This window comes from Electrona antarctica, assembly GCF_951216825.1.
Source record: "Electrona antarctica genome assembly, chromosome: 3".
Classification (NCBI taxonomy): Eukaryota; Metazoa; Chordata; class Actinopteri; order Myctophiformes; family Myctophidae; genus Electrona; species Electrona antarctica.
In genome coordinates, this window is record NC_136808.1 from 22006858 (window position 1) to 22029497 (window position 22640).

Here is a 22640-nt window from a genome sequence, read left to right on the forward strand (position 1 = left end):
CTCTCCGTAATGAGAACACTGGAACAGGGCTATAATGCTCTCTCCGTGAGGAGAGAAAACTATGAAAATGAAATAGCAAATTAAATGAGTCGCTTCAGTTAGTTTTGGCAGCGGAAGAGTGAAACCAGATCCAGCCATCGATACACTGGCGAATGGCGATGCCAGTCAACCCCTGATAACAGGCGCTCTGTGCAAAGCAGACACTGGCAGACACATGCACTTTTACTGTTTTTACAGAAAACAAACACTTATAACGGCACGCTCCCAGGGGGGGGCATTCATTCTGGGAACCATGGGGCTAGATAAGGCCAACAAGATGGTGTTCCCTGAGAGGGAAATAAGAACACTTGTGCGTAGCTGTGTTGAAGTCTCCCTGGATTGACGTGTTATTAGATTTAAAATTGTGGATTGTTGTTAGATGACTAAACATTATCTTATACTTTGTAAGCCACAAAGAGTGCATATATTTGTGATGTCACTGATCACAGGTTCTACACCTCCAGTTCTAGGCTAAACAAGGGGGGAACTTTTTTTATGTAAACACATCTCTAAGGTATATTAATAGTTCAAATGTTGAAAATCTGTGGTTTGCCCCATTACATTTATCCACTGCTTTCTGTACTCCAACATTTCTTTAACGTTGCGTTTGGCTCCATGTGTAATGATTAAAAGGGCGACCATCTCCAAGGCATCTAGAAGTCTCATAATCCCTTGGGTGGTGGGTGAAGATCCATTGCGAGTCGCAGGTAGGGATGGAGCTCGTTTTTATTGATAACGATCACCTTATCGATCAGGCTTATCGAGCTGGGTTCTTATCGAGCCCACTATCGAGCATTTTATATTATTTTGTGGAAAGACGGGAGATGACAATACATTCTGAAGAGAACCAGTATCTTTTATTAGGGCCTACTAGATGGAAGGCAATTGACCTTTTTACCAATCAAATAATATTATAGAAACTGTTAACTGGTTAATATGTGTACCGTCACCTTTAAAGCGTAATTTTGTTTACCCGAGCAGCGCTGGTTGGCTGGCAGGTATCAATACACTTTTAGACCGAAATGCCTCTTGTCTTGATTGTTTAAACATGACGTCATGGGCCATACTATGCTCGATAACAGGCTTGATAAGCCCAAAGCTTATTGATAGCGAGTACTCAATAAGCTTGTTATCGAGCTCCATCCCTAGTCGCAGGCACGGAGGAACACATGTCAGACACACAGTTAGCCATGCATTAAGTTTATTACACACACAGAGGAATATATACAAGTAAGACGCGTAAACGTGGGAAGCGAACGCAGCTCGTAAATTGCAATAACAATTAGAATAAATTACGTACTTTTTAAGGTTTTTTTTAAGTTCTATTTTTTTGTATTGTTTTTTTAAAGATTTTTTTCTTCTATAGTTAGTGCTCACTGCGTTTGCAACAATAGGACAGTAGATCTATGACGTTCCTAGTAGATTATGGAAACCATGATAAGAACAGAATGAGCAGGAACACGCTTCCATCTCATATGGTACGAACAGTCAGTCCCTCTGATACAGTAGTAGACATGGTTATCAATATGCTTATGCAGCTATTTGTGTCGTCTGAGTCAGGCAGCTGAGGCCGTATTAGGCTTCGTACACACAAAGAACAACTGTGCTGTGCTGTGTTTCACGTGGTTCACATGGTTTTACCAAACTTGTGTTTGATTGCCCCTCTCCCCCCATCACACACAACTGTTTGGTCAAACCACGTGACTTTCATTGGAAAAGCATTGAGAAACACATGAAACACAGACAGCACATGAGCATGTTCGTCTGATGTGTGTACGAAGCCTTACAACACCATGCAGTAGGTATAGGTGGGTATGACTATGTTCATTACATTAGCATTGCACCGATGAACAAAAAAAAAGGTTAAAAGGTATTCTCCCTTCGTAGAGTGTTTTCTGTCCATCATCACAGATACACATCTTTAATATCCACAGACTTCCCTTTGCTCGGCTCCGATGCTAAGCTGCTGAATCGCACACTGAAATAGGCTGCTCACAAACCTGTATTGTACAGCCATGTGAAAACTGGCACGAGTCCACAGCGAAGGCATGGCAAATATGTGCACGAATACAGTTATGTTATGAAGAGCTGCTGAAAACACAATAAAAACACAACCGTCTTTGTACTGTATGTTTAATGAATTTTAGACTGTTTTGTGTATACACTCTGTAGGCTATGTATGCATATATATATAGTCACAATTTGCATTCTTATAAATTAGAGTTATAGGCATATTCAGGTAAAAAGAGTTGGCAAAGCCAGCCAGGACTTGCCAGATTTATGTATGTACATCATTCATTCACTTGGCAAAAGCATCCATCAAACACATGGGAAACATTACGTGACTTTTGCACATTGAATAAACTATTTGCAAACTAAACCATTTTGGTCAAAGGCTCAATAACGAAACTAAAAAAAAAAAAGCAATATGGGCAAATTACTTAGTACACGATATCCTTATTTAAAGGCCACTGGTCCATAAATGAGCAAAACTATTAATACTTTTCTTTTAAATTCAGAGCGCCCTCTACAGATCTGGTCAATGGGTCATTTATGTTGCGCTAAATGTAGAGAGAGCAAAATTAAACCATGTTATGCTCTCGAGTCAAATTAAATGCTAAACATCTGCGTTACTTAATTTACAAGAAGTCTACACAATTTGACAATGTAGAAGAATTGTTGATTTTGATCAACATTTGATTGTTATCTCTCCTAATGGTACCAACATCAATACAGCATGGAATTGTGGACAAAATCTTTCAACAGAAGGTTTTGGGTCTGAGAGTCTAAATGTCATCAAACGGCGGTCCGCCACTCAAATGTGGCCCTTTTTTTAATATATAATTCTTATCCCACGATTTTGTAACCCATTTTTCACCCCTGTGTGGAAAACATGGGAGTTTCCCTGGTTGGACGTAGCGTGTGGAAGGAACACGTTATTCCAACCAGTTCCTTTCCCCTCCATCAGGCACCCCAGCTGGCCAGGGGGAGGTAGTGTAGAGACCAGGATTACTGCATGTTTTTTGTGAGGGTACCTACCCTATGGGACACGGGGAGAACATGCAAACTCCAAACAGAAAGGCCCTTTCGCCAACCCCGCCTCGGGTATGGACACTGATGACGGGGAGGAGGAAACACGCCACCAGCGCCCACAGCGTCACGAGCGGGAATTGAACCCAGGGCCTTCTAGCTGTGAGGCGACAGCACTACTGACTGTGCCACCGTGGCCCCTCTCAGTGGTTGTTGTCATGCATGCATCATTAGATCCTCCAGGGCTCTCTCCCAGTGGTTGTCATGGACAAGCAGGACCTCTTTGATGGCGTTCTGCTGGAAGCCCATCTCGTTGAACTGCCTGAGCAGATGAAGGAACTCCTTAGCCTGAGAACGGACACGACAAGATCATTTTACACTCTTCCTCCATTCAAAGATGCAGCTTTTTGGTTGTTTTGTTGTTGTTGTTGTTGGGGCAATTAATAATTATATAATTATTATATACACAAGCAGTGTATACATGACATAGGAGGAGGAGGGCGATCTTTACCTTGGTCTCACAGTTCTGGAACATCTCCAGGGCCTCCTCCACCTGAGCTTCATCGTAACCCAGCTCACAGAGACGCTCACAGGCCAGCATGTAGTTCAAGATCTACAGACAGACACAGAGACACACCATGTAGCTCAAGATCTACAGACATAGAGACAGAGACACACCATGTAGCTCAAGATCTACAGACAGAGACAGAGACACACCATGTAGCTCAAGATCTACAGACAGACACAGAGACACACCATGTAGCTCAAGATCTACAGACAGAGACAGAGACACACCATGTAGCTCAAGATCTACAGACAGACACAGAGACACACCATGTAGCTCAAGATCTACAGACATAGAGACAGAGACACACCATGTAGCTCAAGATCTACAGACATAGAGACAGAGACACACCATGTAGCTCAAGATCTACAGACATAGAGACACACCATGTAGCTCAAGATCTACAGACATAGAGACAGAGACACACCATGTAGCTCAAGATCTACAGACGGACACAGAGACACACCATGTAGCTCAAGATCTACAGACAGAGACACACCATGTAGCTCAAGATCTACAGACGGACACAGAGACACACCATGTAGCTCAAGATCTACAGACAGAGACACACCATGTAGCTCAAGATCTACAGACAGAGACACACCATGTAGCTCAAGATCTACAGACAGAGACACACGAGACACACCATGTAGCTCAAGATCTACAGACATACAGAGACACACCATGTAGCTCAAGATTTACAGACAGAGACACACCATGTAGCTCAAGATCTACAGACAGAGACAGAGACACACCATGTAGCTCAAGATCTACAGACAGAGAGACAGAGATGGTCACATCAGGCCACCATGTAACTGCAGCATCTGTCAAACGGTTCCCAAACCTTTTAGCCTGTGACCCAAAGGAGAAATAGCCGATCTATTTTTGATCGTGTTGTGAGCTTGTAGATCGGCTAATTTCACTAGTTCTGAAACATTTGTTTTCTAATTGATGGGATTTCTTAGATTTTCCATTGATTACCTTTTCATGAAACTACAAAAAGAAAAAGAAAAATTATTAAATTTTGTTTTGAATTAACCTTGGAATGTTTTAGTGTTAGTCTAGTTTTAGTCGACTAAATGTCATGTGATTTTAGTGTATTTTGGCAGGCCTTAATGTCGTCGTAATGGCTGATTTTACACTTTACTTGCTGAAAATCATCATTCATTTAGTTTCCATTTAGTTTTCGTTAGTGAAAAAAGGTAGTCGAGAAACATTTTTCGTCTTAGTTTTAGTCGACGAAATCTACACTGCTCTAGTAGACAATGAAACACACAGATGATCACATCAACATGCTGCATCACAGTGAATGACAACAATGTTCATCAATGGCGGCCTGCCTGCCTGCCTGCCTGTCTATATATATATATATACACACACACACACTGGTCTTTGATGGATTGGGACTCTTGGGAGTGACGCCGATGAGAAACACACATGGAAACTGTGGAAGATCTGGTATCTATTTGTGCAACGCTGCTGCTGTGCTGTGTTTTCCCCTTCCTTCCCACGGGGCAACAACATGCATCAACCAGTGGTTCCCAAAGTGGGGTCCGGGGACCCCCAGGGGTCCTTGAGCTAAATGATATGGAACCAAATGGACCCTTATGGGTCTGTAACTCGAGTGTACAAATGGACCCGTTAGGGTTAAATTAACATTGATTAAAAAAAAAGAGATAGCAATTCCATTAAATGGGGGTCCGTAGACTAATGCATGTCAAATTGGGAGTCCTTGAAATTAAACAGGTTGAGAGCTGCTAGAGCCGTACAAATCTTCTTATGGGAGTCTTTGGCATATCTTTTCAAATGGGGGTCCGCGGGCTAATTAGTGTCAATTTGGGGGTCCTTCACATGGAAAAGGTTTGGGAACCACTGAGATACACTGGGAACTGAAACCAGATGTTGCATTGGTTCAACCAACGCCAACAGTGAGCTAGAGGCGGTCTTGCTTCACGTTAGGAAAGGTGCAAAAAAGGAAAAAAAGAAGAAGAAGAAAAAATGGATTTGGCAGACCGTTGCAAGAATTACATAAGTTAAATAAATTCTATCAGTTGTATGACGGGGATCATTGCACAAAAATGTTGGCCCCGTCGCAAATTACACAAACGTTCAGTGACAGTGATGGATTGCTGCGATTAGATCTTTGAAAGTGTACCAATATTACTATACAAAGGAATAAGATGTCAGCGTGCGTTAGAGCTCTGAATGGGATAACAGAAGAACAGCCAGATAAGAGAGACATGTTGACTTTACTGAACCGTGCAGGGTTGATGTCGTCGACTAAAAACTAAGACGAAAAACTACCTATTTTCACTGACGAAAAGTAAATGGAAACTAAATGAAAACTAAGACGAAAAATGTTCGTCGACTACCTATTTTCACTGACGAAAACTAAATGAAAACTAAGCTATGATGACTAAAACTAAGACTAAATATATTGACAATTTCGTCAACAAATAAAAACTAGACGAAAATGTTAGGAAGGGACTAGTGGACGAGAGATCCAGTATAAGTCATTTTACACTTGGTTGCATGCTGAAAATAGCCGATCTACAAGCTCACAACGCGTCGCAGCGCGACGGCCAATTACAGATAATTCTGGGGGTCCTTGACGTGAAAAAGGTTGAGAACCACTACGTTTTTTTCAGAAAACCGTCAGGATTTAGAAGACATTTTGTAGAATCGTCCTCAGGTCTGATTGGGTGAACCAACCGACCTGTTCCGGGGACTGCTGGCCCGTCCTCTGCAGGGCGACGATGGCCTCTCGGAGGGGGTACCCTCGGTCCGTGACGGCCCTCAGCAGAGCCCTCTCCTCGGGGCTCAGAGCCGACAGCAGTTCCACCGACCAGTCCGGCTGTAGTGGTGCTGCTGCTGTGTGGGAACCCAGGGGTCGCGGCGGGGTCGCAGAGCAGGAATAATAATATGGGCTGAGAGACTGCAGCAGGGGGGTGGGGGGTGGGGGGAGAGAGAGAAGAGACCAGATGTCATGGAATGTGTCCCTCGTGTTCGTATATGAGTCAAGGTCAAGGTAAACTTTATTGTCCACAAGGGAAATTTGTCTTGGGCTTTCACCCCAGCTACAGCCACACATAAAACATCAATGACAACAAAAATACATTACAGAGGAAGACACAACATTACACAATTGCACACATGATGTGGATAATCTAGCCTCACACAGTTACTGCTGTTTCAGAGCCTCGTTCAACATCTTAGTGGTGGTACAAACGATATTTTAAATCTGATGTACTTCCACTTTGGTTCTTTGTATCTTCTCCCAGAGGGCAGAAGTACAAACTCGCCATTTAAAACATGGGTAACATCACTGACGATTTTTTGAGCCTGTTTTAATGTAGCCTGCTCATAAATAGACTGCAGAGATGGGATTTGTCTTACCCCTATGATCTTCCCTGCAGTCTGCACCAATCTGAACAATTTGGACCTCAGTTGCACTGAGAGATTACCGAACCAAACTGTGATGCCAAACCTGACCAGGCGTTCCAAGACTGCTCGATACAACACTAACATAAATCTTTGGTCAACACCATGAACCCTGAGACGCCGAAGGAAGTGCAGTCTTTGCTGTAGTTTACATGACTGGATGTATAAAGACAGAGGAAGATAAACAGGGTGTGGAAAAACTAAATATGACTTTTGATGCCCATGTGGGGGCTGACTGTGGCCCTGCATGCTGACAGACAGTGGTGGTGGAACAAGTACTGAAATGATTTACTTAACCCATTTTGACCCTGAGGACGATTCTAATGCCTTCTAAATCCTGACAGTTTTCTGAAAAACCCTATGTTTCTATGTCAGTCGTTTTCAAACATTTTCAGGTCAAGGACCCCCAAAAATATACGTAATTGGCCGCCGACCCCCCCATCTGAAAATATGTTCCAGGGACCCCTCACCCAGAAGCAAAGATTTGAGCAAAACGTTCGCTCTGAAATAATATATATAAAGATTTGTAATACTACTAATAATCAAAATCTACAAAATAACTATAGTAACTTAAGTTACTGTATTGGACTAAAAGTATACAAAATGTGCCTTCCGAGATGTAGTGGAGTAGAAGTAAAAGTATTGGAAATTGGAAATACTCAAGGAAAGTACAAAATAATACCTCAGAATTGTACTAAATTACAGTACTTGAGTAAATGAACTTAGTTACTTTCCTACCGCTGGCTGACAAGACGGTGTGAACGTGTCAAATGGAATGACATTCATGGCATGTCTCACCTCCGGGCGAGTAACCTTGAGACGCTTTGCCTTGCTGAGAAAGACCATTTCGAGGCACATCCACTTGTTAATCCTGGTGAACTCGTAGTAGAATCTTGGCCAGATTCCAGGGCCAGACTTTACGCTAGCTAAATTTAGACAGCACAGTAATCCCCAGGAACATTTTAGAAATGTGCGGTGAAAAGTGAAAGGGGGGGTTGATAGTTATAGCTAGGATCAATTTTCAACCAAAACATTGTACGTAATGAATTGAAACAAATGCCTCAAATGACATGGAATTGAATTACGTGAACTGTAAATTATGTGAACTTGAACACAAGCGAGTTCAGCTAGGTCGGACATGTGTGTATGAGCCTACAAGCTCACACACGTTGTGAGCTTGTAGATCGGCCACTTTCCAAAAGTGTTTTGTATCTCAATACTCTAAACAAGGCTACCCCTTATCCTTAAACTCATTTGCCATTTTATGCTATTTTGAAAAACCTTTTAAAATAGTTCAAATAGCCGATCTACAAGCTCACAACGTGATGATGTAGATCGGCTATAGTCGAACTATTTTAAAATGTTTTTCAAAAGCAAGATAGGGCATTCTGCAAAGTAACTAGTACTGTAAGTTGTCAAATTATTGTTGTGTAGTAAAAAAGTATTTAACAATGGAATGCTCAAGAAAAGTACATACCGGTATGTAAGTAACCCAAGTCAAAAAAGTATAATTACACAGAGTAAATGTAATTTGTTACTTTCCATCACTACTTGGTGATTAAAATGCCTACTGTATGTAATAGAGCTACTCATAGTAAGGTCATTCCTCCTGGCCGCTAAAAATAAGAGATCTGGGCTTCCAGCTAGAAAACATCCCAAGAGAAAAGGACTTTGTTTTTTATAGCCAACATATTTCCAGCGATTCCAGTAAACACAGCTCAGTGTAACTAAAATAGTCACCGACTCTTATGTAAAAAACAAAAAGGCCAAATTTAGAATTCTCCATTTCTTCTGTGTGATGATGGGCGCTAAAGAATGAATGAAATTAAGAGAAATTAGAGTTGGTTTTGTGAGTTATTTTTATGAGGTTTCTCAGGGGGGGGAGGGGGTGTTCAATCATCCCCCGTGGTGGGACATGTATTCCAATGTTTTACTTAAGTAAAAGTATAAATACTGCAATATAGAAATACTCTGTTACAAGTAAATGTCCAGAATTCAAAATGTACTCGAGTAAAAGTACAAAAGGTGTGTAAAATCAGTCATTACGATGGCATCAAGGCCCGCCAAAATACATTTAAAAAACTAGACTAACACTAGACTAACACTAAAACATTCCAGGTGACTAAAATGTGACTAAAACTAAGTGAAAAATATTCAAGAGACTATGACTAAAACTAAAATCAAAACGCGTTGCCAAAAACAACACTGCCCCTTACCAGCTTGTTGTTGTGTTTAATGTCGGTGACCCCGCCGACCGTGTTGGCCCTGGTGGTGGGAGGTCTGTGCTTCTGGGCCGTGGGAGCCTGCGTGGCTTTCTTCTGGGCCGTGGGAGCCTGCATGGGTTCTGCACCGTGATTGGTCTTCTTCTGGCCGCCTTCGCCGGAAGCGTCCAACGACCCCGAGAGGGAACACTGGCGCAGGTTCTTCCTGCGCTGATGCGGCAGGCTGCGCAGACACAGGGACGTGCAGAGTGTTATAGAGAGACATGCAGGCTGCGCAGACACAGGGACATGCAGAGTGTTATAGAGAGGCATGCAGGCTGCGCAGACACAGGGACATGCAGGGAGTATTATAGAGAGGCATGCAGGCTGCGCAGACACAGGGACATGCAGGGAGTATTATAGAGAGGCATGCAGGCTGCGCAGACACAGGGACATGCAGGGAGTATTATAGAGAGGCATGCAGGCTGCGCAGACACAGGGACATGCAGGGAGTATTATAGAGAGGCATGCAGGCTGCGCAGACACAGGGACGTGCAGGGAGTATTATAGAGAGGCATGCAGGCTGCGCAGACAGAGAGTGTTATAGAGAGGCATGCAGGCGCTTAAATCCCCCCCCCCCCCACGATTTTTCAAAAATAGCAGATCTACAAGCTCGCTATGAGCTTGTAGATCTGCTATTGTTCAATAGCTAAAGTATAACATAATGCTTAAAAAAAGGGGTTCCCGTCCAGAATGGGCCAGGAGACTTCTGATTGCTGGCTTCCGGTATGGAATCATGGAAAGAAAAGGGAGTTGTTTTTACAGACTGGGTAAAAGGGGCAGGGGCTGAAGCCCCCCTTTGATGTCTATGTGTGCACGTGCCTGCTCAGACAGGTGGGCGGGTTGAGCAGGTCTGGGGTGAAGGCTCTCTGGGCTCTCCTCTGGCCTGGCAGCTGGCATGAAGCGGGCACGGTGGGGCCTCCTCCTGCTCCTGTTTCTCCTCCTCCTCCTCCTGCCAAAGAGTAGGGCTGCACGATATGGACAAAATGTCATATCTCTGTATTTATGCCAAATATTGCGATACACAATATTACCGTTAAACGGTCATATTCTATATATTAAGTTCCCACACTTGTTATTGTAGCGACAATGAACTAGCATCGATGGGATGGCTTTACAAGTGGACGAAATATCTATATATCAATGATATATTGATACCGGTATATCGATACTGATATTGCGCATGTTCATACCTTGACAACAATAACGATGTATTGTGCAGCCTTACCAAAGAGGCTTCTTTCGCCGGCAGAAGAAACGTTTTTGTTTTCTCCGCGGCGGAAGGGCTCTTCTCTCCTTCGTCGCCCGAGGAGTCCGAGCGGGCGAAGTTGATGGCGGTGCGCGGGTCCTTGGGGTCGAGGCTGTGGGACCTGATTGATTGATTGAGTTTTTTTATTTCACAGTATGTAGAATGAGTATATTTCAAACGAAAGCGCAAGTCAATACAAAAACTGCTACTTTATAGACAAAACCATGATAAAGCACTTATTTGCATCAGGGTCCACCATTTTCAATTCATGCATAACAATTAAAGACAAATATACACTTCTATGACAAAAAAATGCATACAGTATGGGAAAAAAGGAACTCCGATTTTTATTACGGGGGCCAGTTTTTCAAATTTTTCTAATTCCACCTCAGAGGAAAGCCTGGTCTGTGTTACTAAATCACTGTGTGATCCGGTCAGGAGCGGGTGATATTGTTACGTCATGTTGTAGTCATTGTTTTGTAGTCATCAGGATGATAACGTTACGTCATGTTGTAGTCACTGTTTTGTAGTCATCAGGATGATATCGTTCTGTCATGTTGTAGTCATTGTTTTGTAGTCATCACCCTCTAAACCAGAACTTCCTTTCCCTCAAACCAGAAGAACCCCCCCCCCCCCCCCCCACAAAAAAGCCTTGATGGGGTGTAGTGCGAGTCACAATTTTATTGGAAAGGCATTATTCTTCCGGTTTGAGGGAAAGGGAGTTCTGGTTGAGACGGTTCCGGCCTGATGACTACAAAACAATGACTACAACATGACGATATCATCAGCTCCCGACCGGATCATAAACGTGAAAAGGAATGCTGCCCAGGCATACACATTTCTTAACCCATTTAGATCTGAGGACGATTCTACCAAAATGTCTTCTAAATCAGACAGTTTTCTGAAATACCGATGTTTCTATATCAGTGGTGCTCAATATTTCATGTTTGACCCCCAGAATTATCTGTAATTGGCCACGGACCCCCATCTGAAAATATGTTGTTCCAGGGACGACCCCGGAAGCAACGATTTGAGTAAAAACGTTTGCTCTGAAAGAATCTATTTTCAAAGCCATATTTTTCAAAAAATAGCAGATCTACAAGCCGAGTGCCACGCTACGAGCTTGTAGATGTGCTATTTTTCAATATCTAAAGTAGAACAAAATGCTTAAAACACCAACATGAGTTATAACGGCTATAATAACCTCTGTCGAGGGTTGGGCTCCCAGAAGTCTGAGTGGTGTCGGCTGGCCAGGCGGCTCTGCTGAGGGCTGCTGAACATCATCCAATATGGCGGGCAGGACGGCTGCGCCTCTGACGAGGAGGAGTGCGGGACAGGAGGTTTAGGTTGGCTGGGGGGGGTAGCGTAGCCCCCCTGGAGCCCTGTCAGTACCCACTTCTCCAGACTGAACTCGTACTGCATGAGACACAAAAACATCAAGAAAAATGTATAGTGTGTACATTTCTTCACTCCATTTCTTCCTCGGCTAAATAATAAAACTATAGGGGTATCGCAAACTTGGGGTGACAGTGGGCTTTCGCAGTGGCCGCGCCCTTCACTGTGGAACTCACATCAGAGCTGCCCCCCCCCCCCCACCACCACCTTCACCGCGTTCAAAAGCACACTCAAAACCCACCTTTTCAGACTTACTTTCCCTACATACTGTAAATCCCTACCACTATTTGTTTCCCATAAGGGATCTCTTAAAGGCAATGGCATGTGGCACAGTGCTTGGTTTAATAATTACGGGTAACGGAGGTGTTTTAGGGATTTAGACAGGTAACCAAAATACCAACTTTAGTGGGGGAACACCCCTTCCCCACTGATAAATCCCCAAATAGTGTATTTAGAATGCTCAAACGAAAATGGAGCCCATAGTGTTGCACTGTTGCCTGGAAATTACAATGGAGAGAGAGAGAGAGCTAGGTCTGCTATTTCCCCCACACAGTAACTCTGTCATTTCTTGACCGTTTTGGACGCAGGGCGGCTCGATGGAACCAGGCCGGCACCCTGTGGGTCTGGAAGTTCCACTGGGGACCCCCAAACGGAGTTGCACCACTCAGTTCACACGGGTGAACTGAGTGGATGCTCTGAAGAAGGAAGGCTCAACGCTAAAACACGTTGGTGTGTCTGTAAATTAAACACTTCAAAAAAGGAAAAGAGATAGTGATTTGTTCTGCCTGTTCTTGGAGTGCTGCCTTTTTCTTTGCAGTCTCTCTCTCTCTTTATATGGGCTATAAGTGTATCTTTACGTACTTCTCATGACTATATGATGCAGACCTACCGCCGCGTCTTAAGACTCTTAGCTATAGTCCGACAACATTAACAAGTACGTCGTTTCTTTCTAATAAGTCACAAGCGATCCATGTCCAAATATACAGAGGAATGAGACTGGACGTGCAGTCACTGCAGCTGAGGGGGATCAGAGTTGATTGTTATGATAATGCTAATTACAATCAGACGAGACGAGAGAGAGGTACATTCACAGGATGTTTCACATGCCTCCTTGTAGCCGTTTGATACATTGTGATGCAGAAAGAATAGAAAGCAGGCACTGACACCTCACTAGTTATGAGCTGAATGTTAAAGAATAGAAAGCAGGCACTGACACCTCACTAGTTATGAGCTGAATGTTAAAGAATAGAAAGCAGGCACTGACACCTCATTAGTTATGAGCTAAATGTTAACGAACAGAAAGCAGGCACTGACACCTCATTAGTTATGAGCTAAATGTTAAAGAATAGAAAGCAGGCACTGACACCTCACTAGTTATGAGCTAAATGTTAAAGAACAGAAAGCAGGCACTGACACCTCACTAGTTATGAGCTAAATGTTAAAGAATAGAAAGCAGGCACTGACACCTCACTAGTTATGAGCTAAATGTTAAAGAACAGAAAGCAGGCACTGACACCTCACTAGTTATGAGCTAATTGTTAAAGAACAGAAATCAGGCACTGACACCTCACTAGTTATGAGCTAAATGTTAAAGAACAGAAAGCAGGCACTGACACCTCACTAGTTATGAGCTAAATGTTAAAGAACAGAAAGCAGGCACTGACACCTCATTATATGAGCTAAATGTTAAAGAACAGAAAGCAGGCACTGACACCTCACTAGTTATGAGCTGAATGTTAAAGAACAGAAAGCAGGCACTGACACCTCACTAGTTATGAGCTAAATGTTAAAGAACAGAAAGCAGGCACTGACACCTCACTAGTTATGAGCTAAATGTTAAAGAATAGAAAGCAGGCACCGACAGTCCAGTGTTGTTTTTGGCAGCACATTTCTATTTGAGTTTAGTCATAGTCTTTGGAAAGAAACTTCATTTAGTTTTAGTCACCTGGAATGTTTTAGTGTTAGTCTAGTTTTAGTCGACTAAATGTCATGTGATTTTAGTCGGGTAAATCTACAGGTGATTTAGTCAACTAAAATGTATTCCGGCGGGCCTTAAAGGACCTATAACATAAAATTCAAGAATGTGTTTTTTGAGCTCCCCTGTGTACAGTATTTTCTATCCCCACAAATATGCAATTTTGAACAATCAGGATTTCTCTTAGGGGCTTTTATGGAAATTGCTCTCAGAAACAGCTCAACTGATTTGGTCGTATTTGTGATGTCATCAATGTCACCCTACTTTGTATTGCGGACATTTTGTGGGGACAAAAATAGAGGTCTCCAGTCTCCATTGAAGGCAGGAAGTCAAGCGGAAGTGCTGAAGGCACGCTGCGTCGCTGCCCAAGTGACATCACTCATGCGACTCCTCCATGTCTCTCGCTGTCACTCAACTCACTACTGGCCAATCACAGGGACTTATGTTACGCACGTGGAAGCTTGACAAGCTTCGTTCCGAATCCACTCCTGCTTCCGCTGTGCTTCGCAAGGAATCTCGGGACAATTGCACATGCACCTACCCCTGTCTCTTGCAGTATGGTGAGGTAGTAATCAGGGACCGTCATGTCTGGGGCAGTAATCAGTTCCACCTCTTCCTTGGCTTCTTGTAGATTCCCCAGAGGCATCCTCATAGGAACACAGTCCATTTTAACTGCTAGAGGCATAGGAACACAATAGTTACTTGGTTTTCTTGCTCCTAATACTGTGTTACATCCTTTTTTTAAAGCTTTCAGATGACCAGATATGAAAGCCATATCCACCTAAATTTGATTTTGTGGCTCGAAGGCCTATAGCCCTATATCCTACAATTTACAATGTGTGCATTTAGCAGACACTCTTAATACAGAGTGATTTACAGTAAGCAAGAACACTGTATGGTAATACATCATATACATAGAAATAGTCATCAAGAACCATACGTAAGCTAAGAAGTAAGAACCTAACATCCATCTAACAGTGGAATATCTATATGCATGTGTAATATACTATAGAGTGATATGTCTACATAAAATGCTATCTAAGTTACATAAGTTGAGCCTTTGCATACGCCTGTAAGGTCGTCAAGGCTAGGGCAGGTGCTATGGGCTAAGATGGAGTCTGAAGAGGTGGGTTTTAAGACTACGGTGGAAGATTGGGAGTGAGTCTGCAGTTCTGATGGCAATGGCATTATGGGAAGTGCGTTCCATAGTTTTGGAGCCAGAAGGGAGAAGAGTTTGGGATGTGTGGAGTGTTGTCCCGGCTGTTTTTAATGAATGTTCTTCCAGCTTCCCTGCATTGGCTGATCTGAACATGCGGGAGGGTTTGTAGGGTACGATCAGACTCAATTGGAGAGACTTAAGTGTGCATGTAGGCCAGTAGAGAGTGAGTTACAATAGTCAAGTTTTGATATGACTGATGTCTGGATAAAGAGCTGGGCTGACTCCTGGGTGAGGAAGGGTCTAATTTGTCGAATGTTACACTCTATAACATAATATAGAGTGTAAGCCTACAGGACCAAGTGACCGTTGTAATGTGTACTTTGAATGAGAGACTGTCCAGGACAACACCAAGGTTCTTGGTTGTTGGAACCAAAGTTAAGGCGTTGTCTATGGAAACAGTTAGCTCCTGCAGGACTGGGAAGAAGAGAAGCTCAGTCTTTTCTGGGTTCAGCTTGAGGTGATGAGAAGACATCCACTGTACCCTAGTCTTATTTTATACATTGTTGGTTCTATATTGGTTAAGAGTGAATTTACACACCTAGGCCCAACAGAGAACAGACTAAAGCTAGTCTGCAGGTGCACAAAGCGTGCGTGCGCGCACACACACAAGCAGCAAGCGTGTCCTACTTAGCAATTAACAGTATCGGGGGAGGGGCGGGGGAGGTGCGGGAGCGGGGTGGCGCTTAATTACCGTAAGGTCAGTTGAGAGGAGCCAGACTTAATCTGCCTGGGGAAATATGCATCGCAAAGGCAGATGAAGGCTGGCTACACGAGGCTAGTGACAGACAGGCCAGATGCTGCTGTCCTTCCATAAGCTCATTAAGTGCTTTCAAGAACGAGAGTATCAGAAAGTACTGGTGGTGTACGTGATGAATAACAGCATGTTAAACACATGTAACTAAGGCATACATATACAGTTGGATGCTTCAGTTTTCACATGCATCTATTCAAGGCCAGAATATTTGCACAGCACACGAGGTCCAAAAGTTTGCTCCGATGCGGTTTTATCAACATTATTCAAGTGAAATGAGTTGGTTCGTTTAATTTAACAGCAACATTGGGCTAATATACTGTAGCTACCATGTACGACACAGGACAGGGATTTACCCAAGGAATAAAGGTTATATTAGTCCGTGAGCCAGGGGGGTTGGTCTGTACCATCTGGCTGAATAAGGCTCATAGTGATTTTTGTGAAGGTATACATGTCTAGAGTTAGAAAATATGTGATAGCATTGCACCCGTGGTAGCTTTATGAGTGCTATCATGCATTTTATTTTATAACACTAGGCGAAAATTGCATGGATCAATATGAAAGAAAAATAGTAATACACCCCCCAAAAATGATAGAAAAGGTTTTTCCAATTGGTTCTGGTACCTCTAGGCATGCTTAAGAATATACTGAAAATATAGGAAAATATACATTTTCAAGATGGCGTCCAATATGGCTGCCAGGAGAAAATGGCTATAACATCATTATTTGGGGGTTTAGGACTAAAGGAATGTGGCTGAATCAGTGAAAGTGATCAGTTAATTATAGGGATGTGCCGATGAGACAGTTTGGCCGATATCGATATCCGATATAATTAATTGCTGTTATGGCCGATAACCAATATTACCAATGTCGATCTCATTCTGTATTGAAAGATTATAATTTTGTCTATTCTGAAAAATACATGTAACAGGGTGTCTGCACTGCAGGCTTAGGCAAGTCACATCTAACTTAAATACCTTTATAATATTGTGAGCTTGTAGATCTGTTCAAACTGTTACTTTGGGCTTGTTTATCTGTAAAGACAGACCGATTCATTAATTTAATTATTTTCATTTTTTTATTTATTCCAAACATGTTAAAATATAAATGAGAAAAGACAAAGGAAATAAACGTCCAAAAATAATAATAATAATGATCTTTCATAATCCTTAACTTATGTTTATGTTCGAAAGTCGGGCAGACACTGGCACTGAGGAGGATATTGGAAGGGGTATGGGAGCGCAACCTGTCAGCGGTGATCACATTCATTGACTTCCAAAAGGCTTTCGACACCATCCACCGGGGGAAACTCATGAGTATTCTACGTGCCTACGGAGTTCCAGAAAAGTTGGTCCAGATGATAGAGTCAAGCTACAGCCAGACTCGAGCCAAGGTCCAAGTTCGGCCTCAAGCTCAATACCAAGAAAACAAAGGTAATGACAGTCAACACAGAGGACAAAACCATTGCCACTGCAGACGGGACGGTGCTCGAGCGAGTCGAGGACTTCAAGTACCTCGGGGCCTGGACTGCCTCAACTGAAAAGGATCTGAAGGTTCGGAGAGCACTTGCCTGGAAAGCCTTGCACGGGATGAGGAGAGTGTGGAAATCAGACATGGGAGAAGACCTTAAGAGGCGGCTGTTCATAGATACTGTCGAGACATGGACCCTCACAGTACAACAGGAAAAATCCCTGGATGGAGTCTACACAAGAATGCTACGAATGGCACTAGGTGTCACATCAGAAATGTGGACCTCTTCTATGGGGACCTACCACGGGTCACGGACAAAGTCAGAGAGAGAAGGATGAGGCTGGCAGGGCACTGCGTCAGGTACCCAGAACTTGAGGCAAGTAAATTGACTATGGGAGCCAAACCCAGGGCAAAGCCAAGGGGGGGAAAGAAGCGTACCACCTATGTAGACGTGCTGCGGCGCGACAGCTTGGCTAACAACACTGCAGAGCTCAATAACCTGATGTTGGATAGGACATTGTGGAGGGCAGCGATCCAGGAATCCCGAGTTGGTGTTGGCTAGACCTCACTCTCGCAGTTACTGTGTTCGAAAAAGGAGTAGGGAAAAGTTTATTGAAAAACGTAATCGGTCTGATTAATCAAACCGATGCCGATTAATCTAAAAACAACTAAAATCGTCCGATACCGATGTGTTTGCCGATTAATCTCCCATCACTAGTTAATTATGTATTGCCAAATCCAAAATGGTGTCCATACCACACCCAAAGTGATGTTCTATTGTACTGCATTATGTAAAAACATTACAATTACAAAATGAACAGAATAACTGTCACATAAAATCAATTTCTTATAAGTAGGTCAATCTTATGTGCTAAAGGTCAGGTCAATGTCTGTCTCATAAGCAGGTGTGTCCAAGCATGCAGGAGATACAGTATGGTCACTGGTTGACATGCACAGTATTCACCTTACCATTGATATGCAGCTGTTTGTTGTTGTAACCTACAGCAGGGGTATTCAACTAGATTGAACTGTAGAATGATGGTGTGTGGGGGGCCGCACAGCGTGCACGCTTTACTGAAAATGTGGGGGTTCTCAAAATGCATTTGTGCTCAAACACAAAGATGTATACATTTGTGCACAGTAATGAGCAGGATAATATGACTATACAGCTATATGTTACCATAGAATAGATGTAGACCTATTTGACAGTGCATAAACATAATTGCCTTGACATTAACGACCTTCAATGGGACAGTCCTGTGCAACCTCATATCCATGTGCAAAGGCAAGATCAGAGCACAAAATACTTTGCTGGCAGGGAACTTCCCAGACTACCCTGATGTGCTGGGTGAGTTGGGTGTCACAATGTAACAATCTGTTGCTGCTGTTGTACCACGACAGTTGTACTCATATACAAGTGGAATGTGGCAGACCACCAAGCTCAATTTGAAAGTTCAGGTGATGTCACACAATTTGGATGGGAGATCCACATTTTGCTAAGGGTGACCTGACACCTGATGAGATGTTGAAGCTACAAATGAGTGATGTTGATAATAAAGAGACGATGAGGTAGATCAGGATTTGGGTAAGATATTGCTGCCAATCAGGAGGGCTAGGGGGATGTGGTGGGTTGATTTTATGTTCCTGATTATGAGTTGAAGCTTACAGATATTGAATGTAGTTGCAAAAGATAAATATTATCATATTTTCTTATGCTATTATTACAAATGTATAAGTATAAGTTGTTATAGAAATAGAAATAGTTGTTTCTGTTTCATTGACTAGACCTTTAACATGTGAGATTGACCTGATATAAAGGCCTTTTTTGATTATGCCAATTACCAAAGTTTGGGCAACCAAGCTAAAATTGTCCCCAAATACAAATCAACAACAAAAACGTAATATGAAACAGCATTATTAGGTTTGGTATTGAACAGATAGAAGTGTCAAATGGACTAAAAGGTGATGTAATGGTGAACGGAAAGTTATCTTATGCATTACTTACACTGTACACTTACACTATATTTAGTTTATTGAATTTCATAAAACATTTCATTAGAATTTATGTTCTAAGATGGTTTTAAATATTTACATTTATTTACAGAGGGAACCTTTGTGCTGCATCTTTCATGAAAACAGAAGTACGTCTCATGTAATATATAGTCCCTATATGTTGTCTCTCCTGTAATAGATAACATTTCTAGATGTGCTAATTTTAACAACTTTTCAGAGAAATATATAGTCTGAGCTGTATCCCAACCATTCTTCAAAGATATATGATCAATAATAGGAGAGAACCATCAGTTTGAAGTAGAATGCTCCATTCGGATTTTGAAAATTGAGTTTTGGCATGTGGTTATAAATGGAGTGATAACACACAGAAAGCTACCACAGATGCAATGCTATCACATTTTTCCTAGCACTAGGGATGTATACCTTCCCAAAAATCACTATGAGACTTATTCACCCCATCGGTACAGATGACCCCAGATTTGGGGTCCTGGCTCACGGCCTATATATATTATCATCTGATCATCTATCGATAGTCGACATGACAGACAGTGTCAGTGAGCACAGCTGTCCTGTGCTCTCATTGGCTGTAATACAGGACGCGGTCACAACCCATTTCATACTGTACGATGTCCAGTCGGCGACAGAGCCAAATATCAAACCTGCTAGATATTCAGAATCGGCCAGGAAGGCGTCGGCGAGCACTTTTATCGGCGCTGGGTCTTCTCGCAGAGCCTTTCACACACAGCGAGCAAAACCTCTGCGATCAAAGCCCGATCTTGCATCAGATCGGGAGTTTTGTCGGCGAGCGCCAAAAATGGTCCCGACAGCATAACAGCATAATCGGAGCAAATATCGTGCAATGTGTACGAGCCATAAGTGAAATCACTGAAGATACCTTTAAAGTGTGAACTAATATATTATTTATCAATAAATAAATAATAGATTGCTGGTCTATATAGTGTCGCAGTCCCGCTCCGTTTCATGATGACGAGCGGCCCGGAAGAGAATTTCCCATTAATTTTTCCCATAGACGTTTCAGAAAGTATTGATTTAAAGACCCGTAGGCCTCGGACAAAGCCAACTCGGATGGTGACAAATCATGACAATAAACACAATTTTTGGGGCCGAACAAATAATTAGAAAGAAGGGGGCGGGACTGCGACGCTATATAGACCAGCAATCTATTATTTATTTATTGATAAATAATATATTAGTTCACACTTTATAGGGACAAGCAGCCTACAGAGAACAGCAGGATTATTTTCTATAGCCAATTTTGTTTCAGAACAACATATTGAGGCAGTGGGTGCTCAGCTGTGAAAATAACTTAACTCATAAACCAACTAAATGGAAAAAAGTGGCACTCGAAAATAAAAGATGCAAGACGGGCTCAGATGCAATTTTCAAATAAACATAAGAGTGCCGCTTTTTCCATTTAGTTGGTCTATGAGTTAATATATTTAATTCAATTTAAAATAAGTGTGGTATTATTTGACCGTGAGAAGCACTTTCACAGGTCAACTTATCGAGAGTACTTTTAGGAACAAAATTGAATATCAAAAATAGTAAACTGACTCTAGTGGGAGCCAACCAGTGACGTAGAGTCTGTGGGGGCCGGGGGGGGATCGGTTGGGCAGGCCCCCATGACGATTATAAAAACATTTAGTCTCTGGAGCCAACCCTGGGTAAAGCGCAGGAGGAGAAAAAAGCGCACCACCTATGTAGACGCACTGCGGCCCGGGGCGAAAGCTTAGCAAAGAGTGTGGACGTAGTTAACACTGTAGATCGCTCTAGACCCTGATGTAAATAGGAGTGCTGTTGGCTAGACCTCACTCTCACAGTAACTTATTGCCTACACTTTATATACATTTGTTTTGAGAGATGTGGAATGACAGATAACAAAAAACATCTTTATATTTTCTATAGAGAACCACCGAATGCCATTTTATGAAAGCAATAAAGTCGCATACCCGTTTCCTTTAGAGTAGAGCAGACCAACCAGCTTCTTCTCAAATGCTTTGTTCTCTCCTCTCTGGTTATCTTCTTACGGTGTGTCTGAATCGTGTTGTTGTTGTCTAGGTATCTTCTTAGCGTGCATGTCTGAATTGTGACGTCTCCGACTCGCTGGAGCTACAAAGACTAACGTCAGGATCAGAAGATGCACCTGACGACACTTAATCCCACTGAACCACCTGCTGGACCAATAAAGCCACCACACTGACACACTGTAACTTAGTGAATGACGATACTTAATCCTCCTGAACCAAGTGAACCACTGAACAAAAAACAGCTGCGGTCTGCGAGGCTAATGAACCACTGACATTAACCTCCTGACCCCGGGCTGTGTGTGCGCATGTGACTGTCCACGCACGCACACAGACATTACACACATTCAGAATGTGCAGGTGTGGTCTACTCTAAACCAGTGGTACCCAAACTTTTCCATGTCAAGGAACCCCAAATTGGCACTAATCACCCACAGACCCCCATTTGAAGAGATATGCCAGGGACCCCCATAAGAGAAGATTTTTACGGCTCTAGCAGAGATTCTCAACCCCTTTAATTTTAAGGACCCCCAGTTTGACATGCATTAGTCTACGGACCCCCATTTAATGGCATTTCTATCTCTGGGACGCCCCAATTTATATTGTAAAATCAATGTTAATTTAACTCTGAGAACCAATGTTCCATTTGTACACTTATGGGTTACAGACCCATAAGGGTCCACTTGGTTCCAAACTATCATTTAGCTGGGGACCCCCTGGAACTCCCTCAAGGGCCTCTAGGGGTCCCCGGACCCCACTTTGGTAACCACTGCTCTAAACCATTGTTTCCTAAACAGTGGGTCTGGTCACAGACCAATTTTTGGGTGGTCACAACTAGAGTAAATCCCATTTTCTTTTCGTACATAAAAAATAAAACAAATTAATAAAATAAATGTTAAAACAAGCTAACACATCTAAGAAATACCATAAATGAAAAAATAAAATAATTAAGAAGCAGTGAAAATAGCGGATCTACAGGCTCTACAGGTAACGCGGTGCAAATTAGGGGTGTCAAAAGAAAATCGATTAGACTTAGAATCACGATTCCCGTTATGAACGATTCAAAATTCGATTCATAATTTCTGGTTACAGTTACAGGAGTTTACACTACATGGTGTTGGGGATATGAAATGTAAGCTTACCCTAATCACAGTAAACATCATGTCTTCAGTCATTTTCAAGTTACT

General features: G+C 42.6%; 1 protein-coding gene across 1 annotated transcript; it reads right to left on the reverse strand.

Moving 5' to 3' along the window:
• Nucleotides 1-3277: 3277 nt before the first annotated feature.
• ubap1lb (ubiquitin associated protein 1-like b) lies at nt 3278-21677 on the reverse strand. Its single transcript, XM_079496247.1, has 9 exons — nt 21379-21677; nt 14497-14630; nt 11790-12001; nt 10565-10706; nt 10159-10304; nt 9292-9520; nt 6351-6569; nt 3581-3682; nt 3278-3417 (listed from the first exon to the last, which is right to left on the reverse strand). Exons 2-9 carry the CDS (start codon nt 14620-14622, stop codon nt 3286-3288), a joined length of 1308 nt encoding a protein of 435 aa, XP_079352373.1. The 5' UTR covers nt 14623-14630; nt 21379-21677; the 3' UTR covers nt 3278-3285.
• Between the last annotated feature and the right edge of the window lie 963 nt (nt 21678-22640).

Excerpts from the sequence above, each read along its gene's own strand:
- ubap1lb (XM_079496247.1), bottom strand. The coding sequence starts at position 14,622 with ATGGACTGTGTTCCTATGAGGATGCCTCTGGGGAATCTACAAGAAGCC. Across the intron at positions 10,305-10,564 it reads CGGCGAAAGAAGCCTCTTTG|CCCTACTCTTTGGCAGGAGG; the intron begins GTAAGGCTGCAC and ends CATATCGTGCAG. Across the intron at positions 9,521-10,158 it reads CCGCCCACCTGTCTGAGCAG|CCTGCCGCATCAGCGCAGGA; the intron begins GCACGTGCACAC and ends GTGTCTGCGCAG.